Source organism: Aquarana catesbeiana, linkage group LG04 (assembly GCF_042186555.1).
Source record: "Aquarana catesbeiana isolate 2022-GZ linkage group LG04, ASM4218655v1, whole genome shotgun sequence".
Classification (NCBI taxonomy): domain Eukaryota; kingdom Metazoa; phylum Chordata; class Amphibia; order Anura; family Ranidae; genus Aquarana; species Aquarana catesbeiana.
Window position 1 is genome coordinate 590,552,406 of NC_133327.1, and position 19,545 is coordinate 590,571,950.

Below are 19,545 nucleotides of genomic sequence, written 5' to 3' on the forward strand. Positions count from 1 at the left end.
ACAGGAGTACTAAGGAGAGCACATTCATAATATTTCCAGCCAATCCTAATTAAATATTCAGAACAAAATAGTTCTAAATCCAATAGAAACATGTGCTGCAATAAAGGTGTACACTTCCATTGGTGAAAATGCTAGTTGCCTGGCTGCCACTTTGATCCCTCTGGTTTCAGAACTTTGTCACCGCCATAGAACAAGCATGAATGGCAGAGAAAATTTAGCAACCGATTTGCATGCTTGTTCCTGGTCAATAACTCAAAGTATATTTAGGAGACCATATTATGAACATATTGTAAATAATTGTAGTTAAAAGCACAGAAAAATCTAGTATTTAAATGTTTACTTGCAGCATTTATCCTTTCCATTAGTGATTCTTTAATACCATGCCATAAATTTGGACTTCTCCAAAAAAAGAGTCAATTCCCTATCACAGCCCCCACTCTTCTGGCACACTGTGGCCCTTGTCGATTCTAGCAGTGTGTAATTATTCTTTGTTCTAGCCCAGCAACTTCAATACTCCTGTCATCCCCCTATGTAACATGTACAACCCCTGGCAAAAATATGGAATCACCAGTCCCTGAGGATGTTCCTTCAGTTGTTTATTGTTGTAGAAAAAAAGCAGATCACAGACATGGCCAAAAACTAAAGGCATTTCAAATGGCAACTTTCTGGCTTTAAGAAACACTAAAAGAAATCAAGAAAAATAATTGGTGGTGGCCAGTAACAGTTAGATTTATAGAACAAGCACAGGGAATAAATTATGGAATCACTCAATTCGGAGGAAAAAATTATGGAATCACTCTGTAAATTTTCATTACAAACACTAACACCTGCATCAGATTAAATCTGCTTGTTAGTATGTAGCTAAAAAGGAGTGATCACACCTTGGAGAGCTGTTGCAACAAGTGGACTGACATGAAGCATGGCTCCAACACCAGAGATGTCAATTGAAAAAAAGGAGAGGATAATCAAACTTCTTAAAGAGGGTAAATCATCACGCAGTGTTGCACAAGATGTTGGTTGTTCACAGTCGGCTGTGTCTAAAACATGGACCAAATACAAACAACATGGGAAGGTGGTTAAAGGCAAGCATACTGGTAGACCAAGGAAGGCATCAAAGCGTCAAGACAGAAGACTTAAAGCAATATGCCTTGCAAACAGAAAATGTACAACAAAACAAATGAGGAACAAATGGGAGGAAACTGGAGTCAACATCTGTGACCGAACTGTAAGAAACCGCCTAAAGGAAATGGGATTTACATACAGAAAAGCTAAAAGAAAGCCATCTCTAACACCTAAACACAGAAAAACAAGGTTACAATGGGCTAAGGAAAGGCAATCGTGGATTGTGGATGATTGGATTTCTGTCTTGACACTTTGATGTCTTCCTTGGTCTACCAGTATGCTTGCCTTTAACCACCTTCCCATGTTGTTAGTATTTGGTCCATGTTTTAGACACAGCCGACTGTGAACAACCAACATCTTGTGCAACACTGCGTGATGATTTACCCTCTTTAAGAAGTTTGATTATCCTCTCCTTTTTTTCAATTGACATCTCTGGTGTTGGAGCCATGCTTCATGTCAGTCCACTTGTTGCAACAGCTCTCCAAGGTGTTATCACTCCTTTTTAGCTATATACTAACAAGCAGATTTAATCTGATGCAGGTTGTTAGTGTTTGTAATGAAAATTTACAGGGTGATTCCATATTTTTTTCCTCTGAATTGAGTGATTCCATAATTTATTCCCTGTGATTGTTCTATAAATCTAACTGTTACTGGGCACCACAATTATTTTTCTTGATTTCTTTTAGTGTTTCTTAAAGCCAGAAAGTTGCCATTTGAAATGCCTTTAGTTTTTGGCCATGTCTGTGATCTGCTTTTTTTCTACAACAATAAACAACTTAAGAAACATCCTCAGGGACTGGTGATTCCATAATTTTTGCCAGGGGTTGTAGCTTCCAAGGAAGGAGTGAAGGGGAATACTATAGTGTCATCTGAGTGACAGATTTGAGTCTGCTGGGGCTACTAACATCAAATCAAAGATGGCAGTACCCAGCAGAAGTCACAGGGCTTTTGGAAGTCTACACTTAGGAGGCTTTTTCAGGTAAATACCATGCCTAAAATGTCTATATCTATAATCTTATCAGATGATTCTTGTTGAAAATAACGGCCTGGTGACAGGGTCTCTTTAAAGTGGAACTAAGCTGTCTCTGAGCACCACAAACTGAAAATGCTATTTAATTCTTTTTTTTAAACTATTTTTATTAATTTTGCACATAAAATGACAGTGCCTGCAGAAAAGTCAAGTTTCTCCACCCCAAACTTGCTCCTCCATGTCTTTATGGACCTTGCTCTGTGCACTGGTCCAAATCATTTGGTGGAGGGGGTATTATGGTGTGGGGTTGTTTTTCAGGGGTGGGTTGGGCTTGGCCCCCTAGTTCCAGTGAAGGGAACTCTTAAGACATCAGCATACCAAGACATTTTGGACAATTTCATGCTCCCAACTTTGTAGGAACAATTTGGGGATGGCCCCTTCCTGTTCCAACATGACTGCGAACCACTGCACAAAGCAAGGTCCATAAAGACATGGATGAGCGAGTTTGGGGTAGAGGAACTTTATCTAAACCCGATAGAACACCTTTGGGATGAATCAGAGCAGAGACTGCGAGCCATCCTTCTCATCCCACATCAGTGCCTGACCTCACAAATGCGCTTCTGGAAGAATGGTCAAACATTCCCATAGACACACTCCTAAACCTTGTGGACAGCCTTTCCAAAAGAATTAAAGCTGTTATAGCTGCAAAGGATGGGCCAACTCAATATCGAACTCTACAGACTAATGCCCCGTACACACGGTCGGACATTCTGACAACAAAATCCTAGGATTTTTTCCGACGGATGTTGGCTCAAACTTGTCTTGCATACACACGGTCACACAAAGTTGTTGGAAAATCTGATCATTCTGAACGCGGTGACGTAAAACACGTACGTCGGGACTATAAACGGGGCAGTAGCCAATAGCTTTCATCTCTTTATTTATTCTGAGCATGCGTGGAACTTTGCGCGTTGGATTTGTGTACACACGATTGGAATTTCCGACAATGGATTTTGTTGTCGGAAAATTTTATAGCCTGCTCTCAAACTTTGTGTGTCGGAAAATCTGATGGAAAATGTGTGATGGAGCCAACACACAGTCGGAATTTCCGACAACAAGGTCCTGTCACACATTTTCCGTCGGAAAATCTGTCCGTGTGTATGGGGCATAAGACTGGGATGCCATTAAAGTTCATGTGCGTGTAAAGGCAAGTGTCCCAATACTTTTGGTCATATAGTGTACCTGCAACCATACAGTATGCTCCACATCCCAAAAAGAAATTAAGATATACACCCACCCCACCTGCACACTTCAAGGTATTTCAAGGACAAACTCCACATATAGTTTCATGTTTCCTGAAAAGGCGGCATCACATATTCACAGATAGTGAGTCTGAGCAGATCATGACAGCAACATACTTTAATCCAAAACCGTAAGAGGAGACTCAACCCATCCGCCCCACACTTTATCAAATTTCTGAAGTGTCACTCTATTTGCATAGGTTGCCTTATAAAAAGGGGAGATCCCTATTTACCAGAGCCTTCCAGGCAGCTTTCTTCCAGGAAAGACTTCATTCATTTTTAAATATTTAAAGCAAACTCACCCATCCATCCACATCTCCATGCTTTATTTTGTCAAGAAATCACTTTGAAAAAAAACACTCCCCTAGCATTTCTAGCCACAGTCATCTTGAGTAAGGGCAGATGATTCATGTGGTGTTTACTTCCAGGAATTCATCTGCCCTTAGCTCAAGCATGCAAGCAGGAGGGTGTGCTTGGCTGAGAAAGTCCCTCCTCCAGATGAAAGAAAAAAAATGCCCATGAAGGCTCCTGGGATGTATGGAATAATTTTGGCCTAAGCCACAAACCAGGAAGCAACTGAAGAAATGTAAAGAAATTAAGTTAAAAACTACTAAATATACTTTCCTATCCATTTACCAAAATTGTTCATGCTGATTGAGAAAGTTTAGTTCCGCTTTAATTCCATTAAGGGACATCAATAATGGAAGCCTGCTTATTTATCCCAGTACATTTTTTTTTTTTTAAAAGGGAATGTTCTGCTTTCAATAAAACATCCATTCGCTGGTACATCTGTGCTAAACTATAGAGGGCATTTATTCAAACTCTTCCACGACCATCAGGAATTGTAATAGACAGTAGAAGCAGCACAAAGACTGTTGGAACGTTCTATTGTCAATCAGGCTAAGTGGTTCTGTTCTAATTTTCTATGCTGCCCAAGCTAACTTAATGACAGGGGACTGAAGAAGATAATCTTCACTGTTCAGCATAAGGACCCTTTTACACTAGCAGTTTGATCGTGTCCACCTGTCCATTTTTCAGGCCCTCCCTCTAACAAACCTCCAAGTGCCGGTTCACACTACAGCAACTTGGGATCCGACTTGTCAGACGTCAAGTCGCTGGACATAAGAAATTCCATTGAAGTGAATGAGAGCTGTCTTAATGTACACTACTGAAGTCGCTCTGACTTCAGAAAAGGTTCCTGTACTACTTCAAGGCGACTTCTAGCCGACTTGTACCCATAGATTTCAATGGAAATTGCCTCCAAGTTGGATCCTTATCTTAATTGATGTATTTTGGATCCGACATTACAGGAAGATTACCCAGGAATTCCCCGAAGTTGCCTCAAAGTGCCGACTTTCAGGTCGCTGCAGTATGAACCGGCACTAAGTGCTTCGCAGAACGGCTGTATTTATACTGAGATTAAATTACACGCAGGTGGACTCCATTTACTAACTAGGTGACTTCTGAAGGCACTTCTCTATGGAGCGGCGAGTGTAAACGGACATGTGTCCATTTATACCCCCTTACAGCCAATTCAATCCGATTCGCTAAAAACAGACAGATGGGGAGCCATTCCCCTTCTGTCTAGCGGATTGGATGGCAGTCAGGTGTAAACGGACGTCCGGTCCGTTTACATCTGACCACCCATAGAGGAGAACGGGCTGTGTGCGCTCTGCATAAGTGGAGCGGACATGGACCAGAAATCTGCCTGCTTAGCAGGGATCAGCAGACAGATTCCTCAATGAGCAAGTGGACTCCTAGTGGAGACCTAAGGGTACCAATGGATGTTTTCCCTTCCTGCACTATTACTAAATGTAGAAAACCCGTTTACAAGTCCTTCTTATCAGATATCTGCAGCAGATTCCTTACCAAGTCAGATCCTTATGTATGAAGTGCCCATAATTGCAGTGACAAGGCAAATGATTAAAGTGTACCTGGTATTCATGCACAGTGGAATCTTCCATTTTGTGCACTGAATATTTAATCATCAATATTAAATATCATTTAATATCAATATTTAGCTGAAACTTGTGATGTGAGTGTATAATCATCAGAGTGTGCGCAGGGAAGCAGCAGAGAAGTAGCTTTAGTTATCATAGTTAGTGATTTATTAGGTTTATAAAGGAAGTTGAAGAGACAGGGTTAACAGCGAGAAAGGTGAGTTAATACCGTCACTTTGAGTTGGCTTTGCAGCAGTTTATTGTACTCTTTTTCCTTAGCAAGTTGTTCCTGAGCAGCCTTGAAGAGTTGTAATAGTTTGTTAGCAGCTTGACCTAAGTCCCGTGTTAGTTTTTTTTCCTTGTCAAGTCTCTCCTACAATATTTCCAGCGAAGGATAGGTTAGGTTTAAAAATATATGAAAAAAAGCCTTAAAGGTGAAACTGATTTTGAACACAAGTACGCTACTGTATAGACTGTAATAATCTGAGACTTTTATAGGATGAGTATATGAGTTGTAGCATAAAGTTCATATTCTACAGCATCCAAACTCATCATTATCTGATCAAAAAGCCTATGAATGACTGACTGCCATACAGTGCCTTGAAAAAGTATTAATACCCCTTGAAATTTTCCAGTTTGTCGTCATGTTACAGCCAAAAACAGAAATATATTTTATTGGGATTTTATGTGAGAGACCAACACAAAGTGGCACATAATTGTGAAGAAATTTTTTGCAAAATATCTAAAAAGTGTGGGGTACCTTTGTATTCAGCCACCTAAGTCAATACTTTGTAAAACCACCTTTCACTGCAATTGTACCTGACTGTAAAGTCTTTTTGGGGATGTCTCTACAAGCTTTGGACATCTAGAGAGTGAAATTTTTGCCCATTCTTCTTTGCAAAATAGCTCAAGCTCTGTCAGATTGAATGGAGAGCGTCTGTGAACGGCAATTTTCAAGTCTTTCCACAGATTCTCAATTGGATTTAGGTCTGGACTTTGACTGGGCCATTCTAACACATGGACGTGCTTTGATCCAAACCAGAGGTCTCCAAACTGCAGTCCAAGGGCCAGATGTGGCCCTTTGTTAGCCTTTATCTGGCCCTTGGGACGCTATTCCTTCCACCAATTTGAGGCACTATTCCTCCCACTGACACCAACAAGGGGGCACTATTTCTCCCACTGATACCAATGATGGGATACTATTGCTCCTACTAATAGGGGCATTACTCCTTCTCCTACTGACCACCAACCTTGAGGCCATATTTATTCTTACTGGTGCTGGGCCCGAGACATTTTCTGCCCCCGCTGGCCACAATCTGGCCCTCCTAATGTCTCAAGGACAATAAACTGGCCCTTTGTTTGAAAAATTTGGAGACCCCTGATCTAAACCATTCAATTGTATCTCTGGCTGTATGTTTAGGGTCATTGTCCTGCTGGAAGGGGAACCTCTGCCCCAGTCAAGTGCAAACTCTTAACAGGTTTTCTTCCAATGCCGCGTACACACGACCGGACTTTACGGCATACTTTGTCCTGCGGACTTTTCAACGGACTTTCCGAATGAACGTACTTGCCTACACACGATCAACCAAAGTCCGACGGATTTGTACGCGATGACGTACGACCGGACTAAAACAAGGAAATTCATAGCCAGTAGCCAATAGCTGCCCTAGAGTTGGTTTTTGTCCGTCGGACTAGCATACAGACGAGCGGACTTTTCGACCGGACTCGAGTCCGTCAAAAAGATTTGAAACATGTTTCATTTCTAAGTCCGTCAAACTTTTGGGAAAAAAAAGTCCGCTGGAGCCCACACACGATCGAATTGTCCGACGGACTCCGGTTCGCCGTACCAAGTATGCCTTAAAGTCCGGTCGCGTGTATGCGGCGTAAGATTGCCCTGTATTTGGCTCCATCCATCTTTCCATCAACTCTGACCAGCTTCCTTGTCGAAAAAAGCATTCCCACAACATGATTCTGCTACCACCATGTTTTACGGTGGAGATGTGTGTTCAGGGTGATGTGTTAGTTTTCGTCAGACATAGCGCTTTGCTTTTAGGCCAAAAAGTTTAATTTTGGTCTCATCTAACCAGCGCATATTCTTCCACATGTTTGCCGTGTCCCCCATATGGCTTCTTGCAAACTGCAAACGGGACTTCTTATGGCTTTCTTTCAACAATGGCTTTCTTCTTGCCACTCTTCCATAAAGGCCAGATTTGTGGAGTGCACCACTAATAGTTGTCCTGTGCACAGATTCTCCTGCCCGAGTTGTGGACCTCTGCAGCTCCTCCAGAGCAGAGCTACCATGGGCCTCTTGGCTGCTTCTCTGATTAATGCTCTCCTTGCCTGGCCTGTCAGTTTAGGTGTACGGCCATGTCTTGGTAGGTTTGCAGTTGTGCCATACTCTTCCTATTTTCGGATGATGGATTGAACAGTGCTCCATGAGATGTTCAAAGCTTGGGATATTTTTTTATACCCTAACCCTGTTTTAAACTTCTCCACAACTTTATCCCTGACCTGTCTTGTGTGTTCCTTGGCCTTCATGATGCCGTTTGTTCACTACGATTCTCTAGCAAACTTCTGAGGGCTTCACAGAACAGCTGTATTTAAACTGAGATTGAAATTACACACAGGTGGACTATTTACTAACTAGGTGACTTCTGAGGGCAATTGGTTCCACTAGATTTTACTTAAGGGTATCAGAGTAAAGGGGGCTGAATCCGCCACACTTTTCAGATATTCATTGCTAAAGAATTTTGAACACCATTTACCATTTTCCTTCCACTTCACAATTATGTGCCACTTTGTGATGGTCTATCACATAAAATCTCAATAAAATACATTTACATTTTTGATTGTAACATGACAAAACGTAGAAAATTTCAAGGGATGTGAATACTTTTTCATGACACTGTAACTACACAATGTTGCGCTAGGGCAAATGTTAGCAAATGTTGACACTTGAGAGACTTATGCCCTGTACACACGGTCGGATTTTCCGATGGAAAAAGTGCGATCGGATTGTGTTGTCAGAAATTCCGATCGTGTGTGGGCTCCATTGGACTTTTTCCGTCGGAATTTCCGACACACAAAGTTTGAGAGCAGGATATAACATTTTCCAACAACAAAATCTGATCGTTTAAATTCCGATCGTGTGTAGACAAATCCGGCGCACAAAGTACCACGCATGCTCAGAATAAATTAAGAGACAAAAGCGATTGGCTACTGCCCCGTTTATAGTCCCAATGTACGTGTTTTATGTCACCGCGTTCAGAACGATTGGATTTTCCGACATTGTGCGACCATGTGTATGCAAGACAAGTTTGAGCCAACATCCGTCGGAAAAAAATCTGATGGATTTTGTTGTCGGAATGACCGATCAATGTCCAATCGTGTGTACAGGGCATAAGTCTTCTATCTGAGCAAGTCCACTTATGCGACAAATGTGATTTTAATCACAAAAAATAAAATTGCAGATATGGTCATAAATGAACAATTTTACATGTATTCTAAAAGACAAACAATATATTAAAAGTTGAGGCTTTAGTGATGTTCAGTAAAACATATAAAATTAATTGCAAACATAAATATACATAGTATAGCAAGCTAGAAAGTCCATATGCGATGAATCCCAACACCAAAAATGATGACCTTCCTGAAGATGCCAACACGGCAAAACATATGTCGGAGTAGAGGATCTGCCATTCCAAGTCCTGATCCTACATCCGGTTCAGGCTTTGCCCTTTGGAGAAGCAGACTACATGCCATCGTTCATGGACTAGCCGACATGCACACGCTGATTACACCTGGTGCCTGCATTGGCACTGTAACATGAGAGTGTAATCGCCATTTGTTGTCATTTTTTACCTTAATAAAATTACTGCACTATGAGACCTTCCTCTATGTCTTTTGTGGAGTCATTTTTCCCATACTATGTATATTTACATTGCAAATTCATTTTATGTTTTACTGACATCACTAGCACCTTTATTATACGGTTTGCAGATTTCGGTGACTTGTTCACTCTTAAAGGGGCAGCTTATACTATGTTTATTCACTGATTCCACAGGGCGTCATTCATTGTTTTTCATTCTTTCAATTCTAAAAGACAAGACCATACACTGGCGCTTATGGATATTTATTTCAAAGCTAATGATCTCCATGTCAACAAACCTAACAAGAATTTGCAAGACACGCTGGCCCTTAACCATCAATAAGATTAGGAATTAGAATGCTTGGGCTTGATCCTTACCCCATAATGGTGATTACCAGCATTTTATGACACTATGGTGATTGGTTTAAAGTGGTTGTAACCCCGAAAAAAAAAATGAAAAAAACCAAACAAACTCTGTAAGACAAAAGGCATAATGAGCTAGTATGCATCGCATACTAGCTCATTATGAAATACTCACCTTAGATCGAAGCTGTTGCAGCGGTCCCCGCACACCACTGTGACCGGCGACATGTCTCCCGGAGTTATTTCTGGGTTTGCGTGGTTCGGCACTGTGATTGGCCGGAGCCGCAATGACGTCACCACTGCTGAAGAAATGGCATGAGCGAGCAGTTTCTTCAGTGCGCATGCGCTGATGACGTCGGTGCAAGCGTATATGGTAAATATCTCCTAAACCGTGCAGGTTTAGGAGATATTTACAGTACCTACAGGTAAGCCTGATTATAGGCTTACCTGTAGGTACAAGTGGTGTAACTAGGTTTTCAACCACTTTAAAGGTGATCAAGTCACCCAAAGTAACCCTAGCTCCACCTCTATTAATGTGTACTGAACATATACTTAATGGTACATTCGACTAATCAGTCCTCTTCTCCTGTTGTCAGAGAAAGCAGAAGGTGGCAGACATCAAGACAAAGTAGTGTTTCCAGTACACCGTTTTTGCCACATCATCTCGCTAGACAATCGGAGATCTGTCACTGTAAACCACTACCATTGGCTTCTGGCCACATCTATGGCCTGGACTTTGCAATTAAAAACACAGATCCCTAAGAAAAGGCGGGTACTATATTTATGGTCTTCTGCAAGGTCACTCCACTGATAGGCCTGCAGATCTTCTAAGGGGTTACTATTTTGTCAGCTAAAGACCTGGCTCAAATGTGGGCACTTGAACTAATGCTCAACCCAGTAATATCCTCTGAATGCTGGTGACTCCTTTTGCAAAACTTAGAAATATTATATTTTAATGAAGTAAAAATGCTACAAATCACACAATTTGTGCCAACCTTCATTTGTTGTGCTTCTTCTGGGCCTGTTGAGCTTTCTTCTGCACTTTTCAGTTTCTCCAGCTCTTGCTGCAAACTGTACATGGATTTCTGTTCATAGAAGCATACAAAAGATGAAGTGGTTACCGGGGGAAAAAAAACAAAAAACTTTGCTCTAATATATGCATAATTTCCATGTTCTGTCTCTTTAATAATGCTGCAAGTACAGAAATACTGTTTGATCTGCCAGAAATCCAGCAAACTCCTAACTGCAATGAAATATTAAGCAGTGTTATCAGCCATACCCAGTTCACATATGTGGACAATAGAACCCCCTCACAAAAACTAAAAATAAAAAACGTAATTTTGCTCTTTATTTATTTTTAGGTCGTTCATTTTTATTTATTTTTATTTTTCATTTTATTTATTTTTTTAATTTTTAGTTTTGTGATATATTTCTTTACCAATACCTCCCAAGCTTTTCGGTCTCTCGTTTTGAGACATTTTAGGCAGTTTGTCTGCATTTAGAGACCCACACATATTTTGTATTAAATAATATATGGGCGGTAGTGTGACAGACCTAACCAAGATAGGGGCTTCTGGAGAGGACTAGGAGCAAGCCTCTTACCCACTGACTATGGCCCAGGGAGAGAGCAGATCATTCTTTAATGATGGACCACCACTTAATTAATGGACACTGAGAACATGATTTGGATTACATCAGGGACAATAATATTTATCCGGAAAACAAAAAAAGAAACTGCGCTAGGATAGATGAAAGCAATTAAACAAATATACCTAATCCCAAAAGGTATCAGTGGAATTGCATGTGAAAATTAATAAAGCAGCGATTCATCTGCATAGCATCACTACAGTGAACAAAATAGAAAAAAACTAGAATCGCGCTAAACATGTAAAAATCAAAAATAAATGAAATAGGTGCAAACTAAACACACTAACCCAATAATTAAAATATAATCAAATAACCATATATGTGCAACCATGCATGTTGTGGACAGGAATCTTGAATATCATATGCACCAGCACACATGGAAAAACAAGAGTTAGCAAATAGTGGTTGTTCAACTAAACCAATTAGCTGAATGAATAACATATGAATGCAAACTGTCCAATATAACTAAAATGAACAATACCACCCGTGAAAAACCATTAAAAAAATTGTAAAAACTAAATATAAAGTCCATCCATAAACATAAAATCTTCGGTGTTAAGTGAAGAAATTGTGCAAAATCCACCACCGTTGTGGAGAGAGTTACTGCTTACCGGAAGCCCGTGATCCCCCACTGCAGAGGATCAAGGGAAGCCTGTAATAATGGATACCCTCCAGGGCGTATCAGGTGCAGCCAAAACCCTTCAAATCGCCAGTGGTGATAATGTAATCTCCAAAAGACACCCAGCGGAACCATTACTCCTCAGATCGCCTCAATTCATTCCCAGCCCATAGGTGGATGTGCATGGCATGTAAAAATATATAAGCGCTCCAATAGTATAAAACCTTCAAGATTTATTGAATGACAAAACACAGTAGCACACTTATATTTAGAAATCAGAAAAAATGCCTGTATGTCTGGTGAAGCGGTCGGCACACACTCAGACAGGCCCATCCTTCTGGAATCACAAACAATGACACGAGATGATGCCAGCGTGTCGCTCCTCCCTACGCGTTTCGTAATAGAATTACGTCGTCCAGGGGCAAAATAATATTTATCCACAATATCTCCCAGGAAATAGATAAAGACTATTCCTGGTTTGTTTGATTCTAAACTGTACATGTTAATTGAAATAGCTGGCACATTGACCTCTGTTTCATGTTTTTCAATGTAGGAGCCAAACAGTCTGCTACTGAGGTCTCCTGCTATAGTCTGTTGCGTACTAGGCTGAGGAGGGGGAGATCACTGTTTGTATTGTTAATTGTGCTAATTGGAACACATTTTGTCTCTCCTAGAAAACACTTGTGGGATGTGTGTATACTTATGATAATGTGTTCTTTGTATTCACTGTTGTAGTCCGGGATTTCCTTGCTACCTTAGACTTGTGCACAGTCTGCACCTGTTTCCCATTGAGGGTGGAGGTTTTCCTTTATGGTGCACGGAGCTTGGAGAGCGGCATCACCTTTCCTATTCACTGTTGTAGGGGGCGAATAGTCTAGTCATCCATTAAGGTAATGCTTATAGAATGTCAGTTGCTGTAATTATGTTTCTGGTTACAGTTTGTATTGTTAGGGTAATATGATCAGGAGGTGGGAATGTCCTCCTATGGTATATATTTGGTGTAAGTTTGTTCAAATAAAGATTCCATGTTCCAGCTTTGTAACTGAGCTAGTTTCACCTGGTTCTTGGTTACAACATGTGGCTGTAATATCTGATATCTGGAGGAAGCAGTATACGGACAGAAGCACTCAAGCGGAGTGCAATGGGGTTCCCGTGACAGGTAGTATCTTAAGGGTCTAGATATTTCTGTGCAATAGTGTGATAACAATAGAACCCCTCCTATTCTGTTATGGAGACAATAGAAAGGAGGAGATGTTTTGTAGTCCAAATCAGGAGCGAGCAGCCTAGGGTAACAAAATTTTGTCAATAAATACAGAACAGTGGGTGAGCACTGTCGTCCTAAGGCAGGTATTGTGTTACTGGTAAGATCACCAGATGAAAATAAGGGGAAAAGCCTAAAAAAAAGAAAGTGCAGCCCCATTTCTAAAAGACTGGAAAGCTGTAATTTATTTAAAATGTGCTTTATTGTAATAAACGTTTAGCAAGTGTTGCACATCATAGTTCTCTAAACAAAAAATCACCACCACTACTAAAATGAATGGAGGCCGGTGTTGCATTTTACACTCAATGTACTTTTATTAATAGGTAAAATCCTTCCAATTTTGCCATGTAATATTTTTTTGTAATATGAAGATTGTACAGCTTTGGTAAAAAAAAAAAAAAAAAACGGAACCACAAACCATTCAAAAATATATAAATAAATAGACACAGAAAAGCCAATGGCTCAATACGATAATAGTTTTTCCTTAACCGCTTCAATACAGGGCACTTTCCCCCCTTCCTGCCCAGGCCAATTTTCAGCTTCCAGCGGTGTTGCATTTTAAATGACAATTGTGTGGTTATGCAACACTGTACCCAAACAAAATTTTGATAATTTTGTTCCCACAAATAGAGCTTTCTTTTGGTGGTATTTGATCACCACTAGGGTTTTTATTTTTTGCAAAACAAATAGGAACAAAAACTTTTTTTCAAATTTTTCTGTCTTTTTTTTTTGTTATAAAATTTTGATGAGGCACCAATATGCAGCACTGATGGCCATTAATAGATGGCTCTTATAAGCAGCACTGATGAGGAGGCACTGGCAGGCAATACTAATGGGCACTGATTGGCACCTCTAATGGGTATTGATTGGCAACCCTGGTGGTCATACCTGGTGGTCCTGGGTGGGCATCCTCGGGGGGCTGCACTGATAATCAATCAGCGCAGACCCCCCCCCCCCCAGCCATCAGGAGAGCAGCTGATCGTCTCTCTTCTACTCGCATCTGTCAGCACGAGTGGAGTAAAAGCTGATACACGGCTCTTCCTGTTTACGCTGTAATCAGCTGTGATTGGACACAGCTGATCATATGGTAAAGAGCATACATCACAGGCTCTTTACCGAGATCTGTGATGCGGTGTGTCAGACTGACGTCATGTGAGGTCCAGTCAGGATAACTTAACCACTTTGTGCACGTCATTCTGCTATATGGCAGGCAGGAATTGGTTAATATATTTAAAACTGTGATTTAATGTATTTAAAGTAATTACCTCTTCCAGGTCTGCTGAGATGGTCTGCTCATCAGTCTGTTCATCCAAACTTGGCTGTGGAGCCTTCAGCTGGTTATAAAATATAAACATATACAGACTGTTGTATTAACTTATTTAAAATATAATAAAGATAAATACAATGTTCCAGTACAATAAAGAAATAAATGCAACTTTAGGATCCATAAGTATACCTGAAAAATGAAACAATGTACCCACTAAAAACGAAGGCCAGGTAATGCAGCTAGCTCAGCTATCAGATCTCCATAGTGCTGTATAATAGTTTGATGTTTAGTAACAATTAACAGTAAATTACAAATTTTGAAGCCTAAGTTGGAAAGCAGATAGGATAGTTATTATGTCAATCACATCTCCCTGCCTTGGGCAGCAGCTCGGATACTGCTGACAGTCTCGAAGTACAGACCAGAGTTGTAGAAACTACAGTTTAGCTCCATTTGGTGTGAAAGAAGTCATTGGAGGAGTTTGCGCAGGTTGGATCCAATTCAATAAAACTACAATAAAGACCTGAACCTGGAGTGTGGCTGCTCCTATTTTCTACTCTGGGTTGGCTGCAAAGAGGCACTGAGGGCCAAATCAGGTGGAGGAAGTTAGGAAGGTGGATGCCTTACCTGGGGGCATATTGTTATCAGAGTACAGGTAAAGCCAAAGACATGGACTCCTGTGAAAGATTTCAAGCACTGACCCTGCAGCTGCCCACAGCAAGAAGTTGTGATTATAAAGGACTTTTATACCCTCGCTGCATGCCGACTCATTTTACTTTTCATTCTTTGTAAACATCTAACTACTTTTTTTTTTTATCTTAATTTTTTTAATACATGCCCCAAAGAGCACCTATGTAGTAATAAAGTGACACTCTATTACAGTTAACTGTACAAAAACTGAATTCCAGGTATAGATTTTTTTTTTTAAACTCTTTATATATGGATATCAACGAGGTTGTATACATTCATGGCTGGGACAAGGAGGAAGGGGGTATTCCATGCATTGCCCTGAGGGCAGTCCCATTAAAGTGAATTAGGATGCAGTTTTCAGAGACATGGGCTTGTGTCCCTGAAGACGTCACGGCTGACAAAACATGTTGGGTGGATCTTGGGAGTCATAAAGAGAGCTGGATGTTTACTGAGTGAAGTGATCTTTGCTCTTGGCTGTGAGCAGCTTATCTTCATTGTAGTGCTGCTGATTTTCTGCTAGAGCTGCACAATTAATCGTTAAAAAATCGTGATCTCGATTCACCCCCTCTGACCATCAGTCCTGCTGAGTTTGCCGATTCAGTCTCTCCACTTGTTTATATGACAATCTGCTCACTCAGCTGTCAAAAGAAAGCATCTGGGCAGTCTGCCAAGTTTAGAACTTGAAACATTGTAACTAACTTCCTTCTTAGATCAAAGGGATAAACTTCTCTGTGTAAACAAATAACCTGGGCAATCTGCCAAGTAAATGCAGGAAGTTTAACCACTTAAAGTCTAAATTTTTTTCTGACACTTCTTCCTTAAGTTAAAATCTATATTTTTTGCTAAAAATACTACCCGGAACCCCCAAACATAAAATATATATAGCAGAGACCCTAGGGAATAAAATGGCAATTTGTATTTGCCCAGCGGTCTTTCAAATGCAGTTTTTTGGGGAAAAAATACACTTCAATAAATTCAAAAAAAAAACGAAACAGTAAAGTTAGCACAATTTTTTTTTTGTTTTAATGTGAAAGATGATGTTACGCCGTGAGAATCGTGAGAGAATCGTGATCTATCCTCCAAGCAAAAAAATTGTGATTCTCATTTTAGCCAGAATCGTGCAGCTCTACTTTCTACACAAAGTGATGCCATCTGCAACACTATGTGAGTGTATTTTTCATTTTTATTTAATACACATTTCCTTTCCATCACAATTTATTTACGGTTTCTTTAAAATAAATCCCAGATGTTACCTGACTGGATAAGGTGGAAAGGTGGGGCAGTGACTTCACGATCTCCATCCTCTCCACCTCATCCAGTCAGACAACACCTTGCATTCATTGAGAAAAATGTAAGGTGTACTGTGCCAAGTGAGTGACCCCCTGTGGTTACTATGCAGCAGGACAGACACAGGACACAGAAGACAGTGGTAATAGCACCAATTACTACAGTCATTCTTCCACGTTGGACCCTCAGGTATGGCATGTGCACGAAGAAAGATAAAAGCTCGGCACTAAAGCATTTTGAGGCAAAATCATGTGACCTTTATTTTTAATCCATCAAGACATAAATAAAGCAATACCTGTGGGTATTGATTCTCTTTTGTCTTGATGGATTAATAATAACGGTCATGTGATTTTACCTTCAAGATGCTTCGGTGCCGGACTTATCTTTCTTCAGACATTGAACAGTGTGTAGAGCATGTGTCCTGGCACAAGCATTTGGTCCTCATCATTCTAGATACTGGATATGGAATGCAGCACTGCAATTTGTTTCCTTTTACATGGCATATGCATACTTACATATGCTGGACATGTAACTATGCAATAAAATCTATACATGGAGTTCAGCTGTCCCCAAATTAGCAGAACAGTGGAAATGGGTTTTTTTTAGGACTCATCCTTTCTATTAACTTTGTAAATTATTATCATTTTCTGAGTTCCACACAAACCAGAAGAATAAGATTTAAAAATCTGAATAAGAGTGGTTAACAGCAGACAGGGCAGCATAGGCAAAACAAAACAGAATTTGGGCATAAGATGTCACTAACCTGATGATCTTGTACACCATGGGATTCTTTCTCATCATGCACATGATTCTGCATTTCACTTAACTGCTGTCTGAGCTGAAAAAGAGAAACGCACTTAACAGAAATGACCATCATCAAAAAGTGTTAAATTTGTGAAATTTCTCAAGCAGAGACATTTGTTGAAATTCCAGCTACCACACTTGAAGGACACAACCCACCCTAATGTTTGTAGGGTAGCTATAACTGACATTTTATTAGATAGGTCATCTAGTCAGCTGTAACTGCTGTTGGAGGTTTCATAGAACTGCAACAGCACTCAAGGAATGCTAAAATGACCTCTTAAGCAATATAATCATGTGTGAAAAAATGCATCCAACTGCGTTCGGTGTGAAAGGGCCCTTAGTGTCAGTATAAATATCAGTTATTGGCAGTTACTTGAAGTGTGTCACTTTGTGGCAGTGTGGCCGTTAGTGTCAGTGTAATTATCTGTCAGTGTTTTAGGTAAGAAAAAGAAGGCTTTACATTTAGTGTCAATGTGAGCGTTAAGGACTGTACACACGATCAGTAAATTGTACAAAAAATACCGCTTTCAAAGCGATCATTCGATAATCTAATTCTTAGTACACAACTTTCAAGAGCCGATCACAATAGTTCATCCGATATTATCCGAAGGGACAAAACACAAAAATGTTTCTCGTACGATGCCAGATCGTACGATTTTCATTTAATCAGTACAGTTTTCGCCCGAAAACACAATACATCACCCCGAATTTTTATTCGGTCGTATGTGAATTTTCATACTTTGGTAACCTCTTAAATTTTGATATGAGAATAGCATGCAAACGTAACGGATGATCATTCGCCCGATAATCTCATTGTGTGTACCAGGCGTCAGTGTGTCTAAGGACATACAAAAAAAAAAAAAAATGCAAATAAACCCAAAATGTGTACTATTGTTTCTTGGCACTACTACGAGCACAAAGAACAAATCACACACAGGTGTGGCATTGCCGTGATCGTCAGGAGCAGGAGAATTTATTTTGCAGGTTTCTTTGGTGATGGCAACAAAAACAGCATACCGCACCATACGCCCAGCGATCTTTTATTTTATTATTTGGAGGCTGTTATAGATTGGTGCACTTACGCGCCAGTACCATGTGAGTACCCCAATGTGGGAAGCGTTTTTTATATAACAAAGTACTTGGCTACATTACACTATATAGTTTCTCTCTCATTTACATATATGGAGCCACATTGTTTCCAGCTGGAGGAATATATCTGATACCAATACTGAGCCCGGGGGTGGCTCCAAAGCGTGTTTTGACTCAGGGTAGCAGCTGGGTCACACGCTCTGAGGTGAGCACATTAGCTTAAGGGGGCCACTGAAGTGCGCCGGAGCATGGTTTGCAACACTCTGGATATTTGGGCATGATGATTGATATCACAGTTGGACACCACCTGCACGCATTGATTTGATATCACAGTTGGACATTACCTGCACGTACTGATTTGGAGTGCTATATAGAACTTTTTTTCACTTGTTATTTTTCAATAATTCATCAGGGCAGGCAAAATGCCTTATATGGAGCACTAAGCACTTTTGTTGAAATCCATTAGGGCACTCAAGATGTCTTTTATGGAGCAATAAGCACTTGTGTTATCTATGCACTTTATTGTTTAATATTATACACTTATTTTGCACTTTATGTATAAAAGAGTACAGAATTATTATTGTATAGCTTGATTTACACGCACATAATTGGATTTTGTTTAATTTATTAATTTTTTGGGGGTTACTCAACCGCAGCGCATATTTTTCCAATTATACAGCTGAATTTAACCACTTCCAGCCCAAGCCAATTCTGGCACTTCGCTCCTACATGTAATTGCAACTTTTTATGTCATACGGTATTTGAGCAGCGATTTTTTAAACCCATTTTTTATTTAAAAGAAAAGTTTCATGAATTAAAAGAAACAGTAAAGTTAGCCTAATTTTTTGTATAATGTGAAAGATGATGTTATGCCGAGTAACTAGATACCTAAGATGTCACACTTTAAACAGGTAACCTGTGCACAATTTTAGAGTTAGAAGAGGTCTTGGGCTAGAATTGTTGCTCTTGCTCTAACGCAGGGGTCTCAAACTGGTGGCCCTCCAGCTGTTGCGAAACTACAACTCCCATGAGGCATTGCAAGGCTGACAGTTACAAGCATGACTCCCACAGGCCGAGGCATGATGGGACTTGTAGTTTTGCAACAGCTGGAGGGCCACCAGTTTGAGACCCCTGCTCTAACGCATGCGACGATACCTCACATGTGTGATTTGAACGCCGTTTACATATGTGAGCGAGACTATGAAAATTTTTTATTTTTTTTGATCACTTTTATTCCTATTACAAGGAATGTAAACATTCCTTGTAATAGGAATAGTGCATGACAGGTCCTCTTTATGGAGAGATGTGGGGGTCTATAAG

At 40.2% G+C, this 19,545-nt stretch overlaps 1 protein-coding gene across 2 annotated transcripts in view; it reads right to left on the minus strand.

The window, feature by feature from the left end:
* RRBP1 (ribosome binding protein 1) overlaps positions 1-19,545 on the minus strand; it is a 117,825-nt gene that overhangs the window by 1,341 nt on the left and 96,939 nt on the right. Inside the window, exons 19-22 of one of the 2 annotated variants that reach the window (XM_073628160.1) lie at positions 17,096-17,170; positions 14,357-14,425; positions 10,560-10,649; positions 5,563-5,706 (exon numbers count right to left, since the gene is read on the minus strand). In XM_073628160.1, coding sequence (XP_073484261.1) covers positions 5,563-5,706; positions 10,560-10,649; positions 14,357-14,425; positions 17,096-17,170 — 378 coding nt within the window. The remainder of the gene's footprint in view (positions 1-5,562; positions 5,707-10,559; positions 10,650-14,356; positions 14,426-17,095; positions 17,171-19,545) is intronic. The other variant, XM_073628161.1, reaches the window with a different exon arrangement.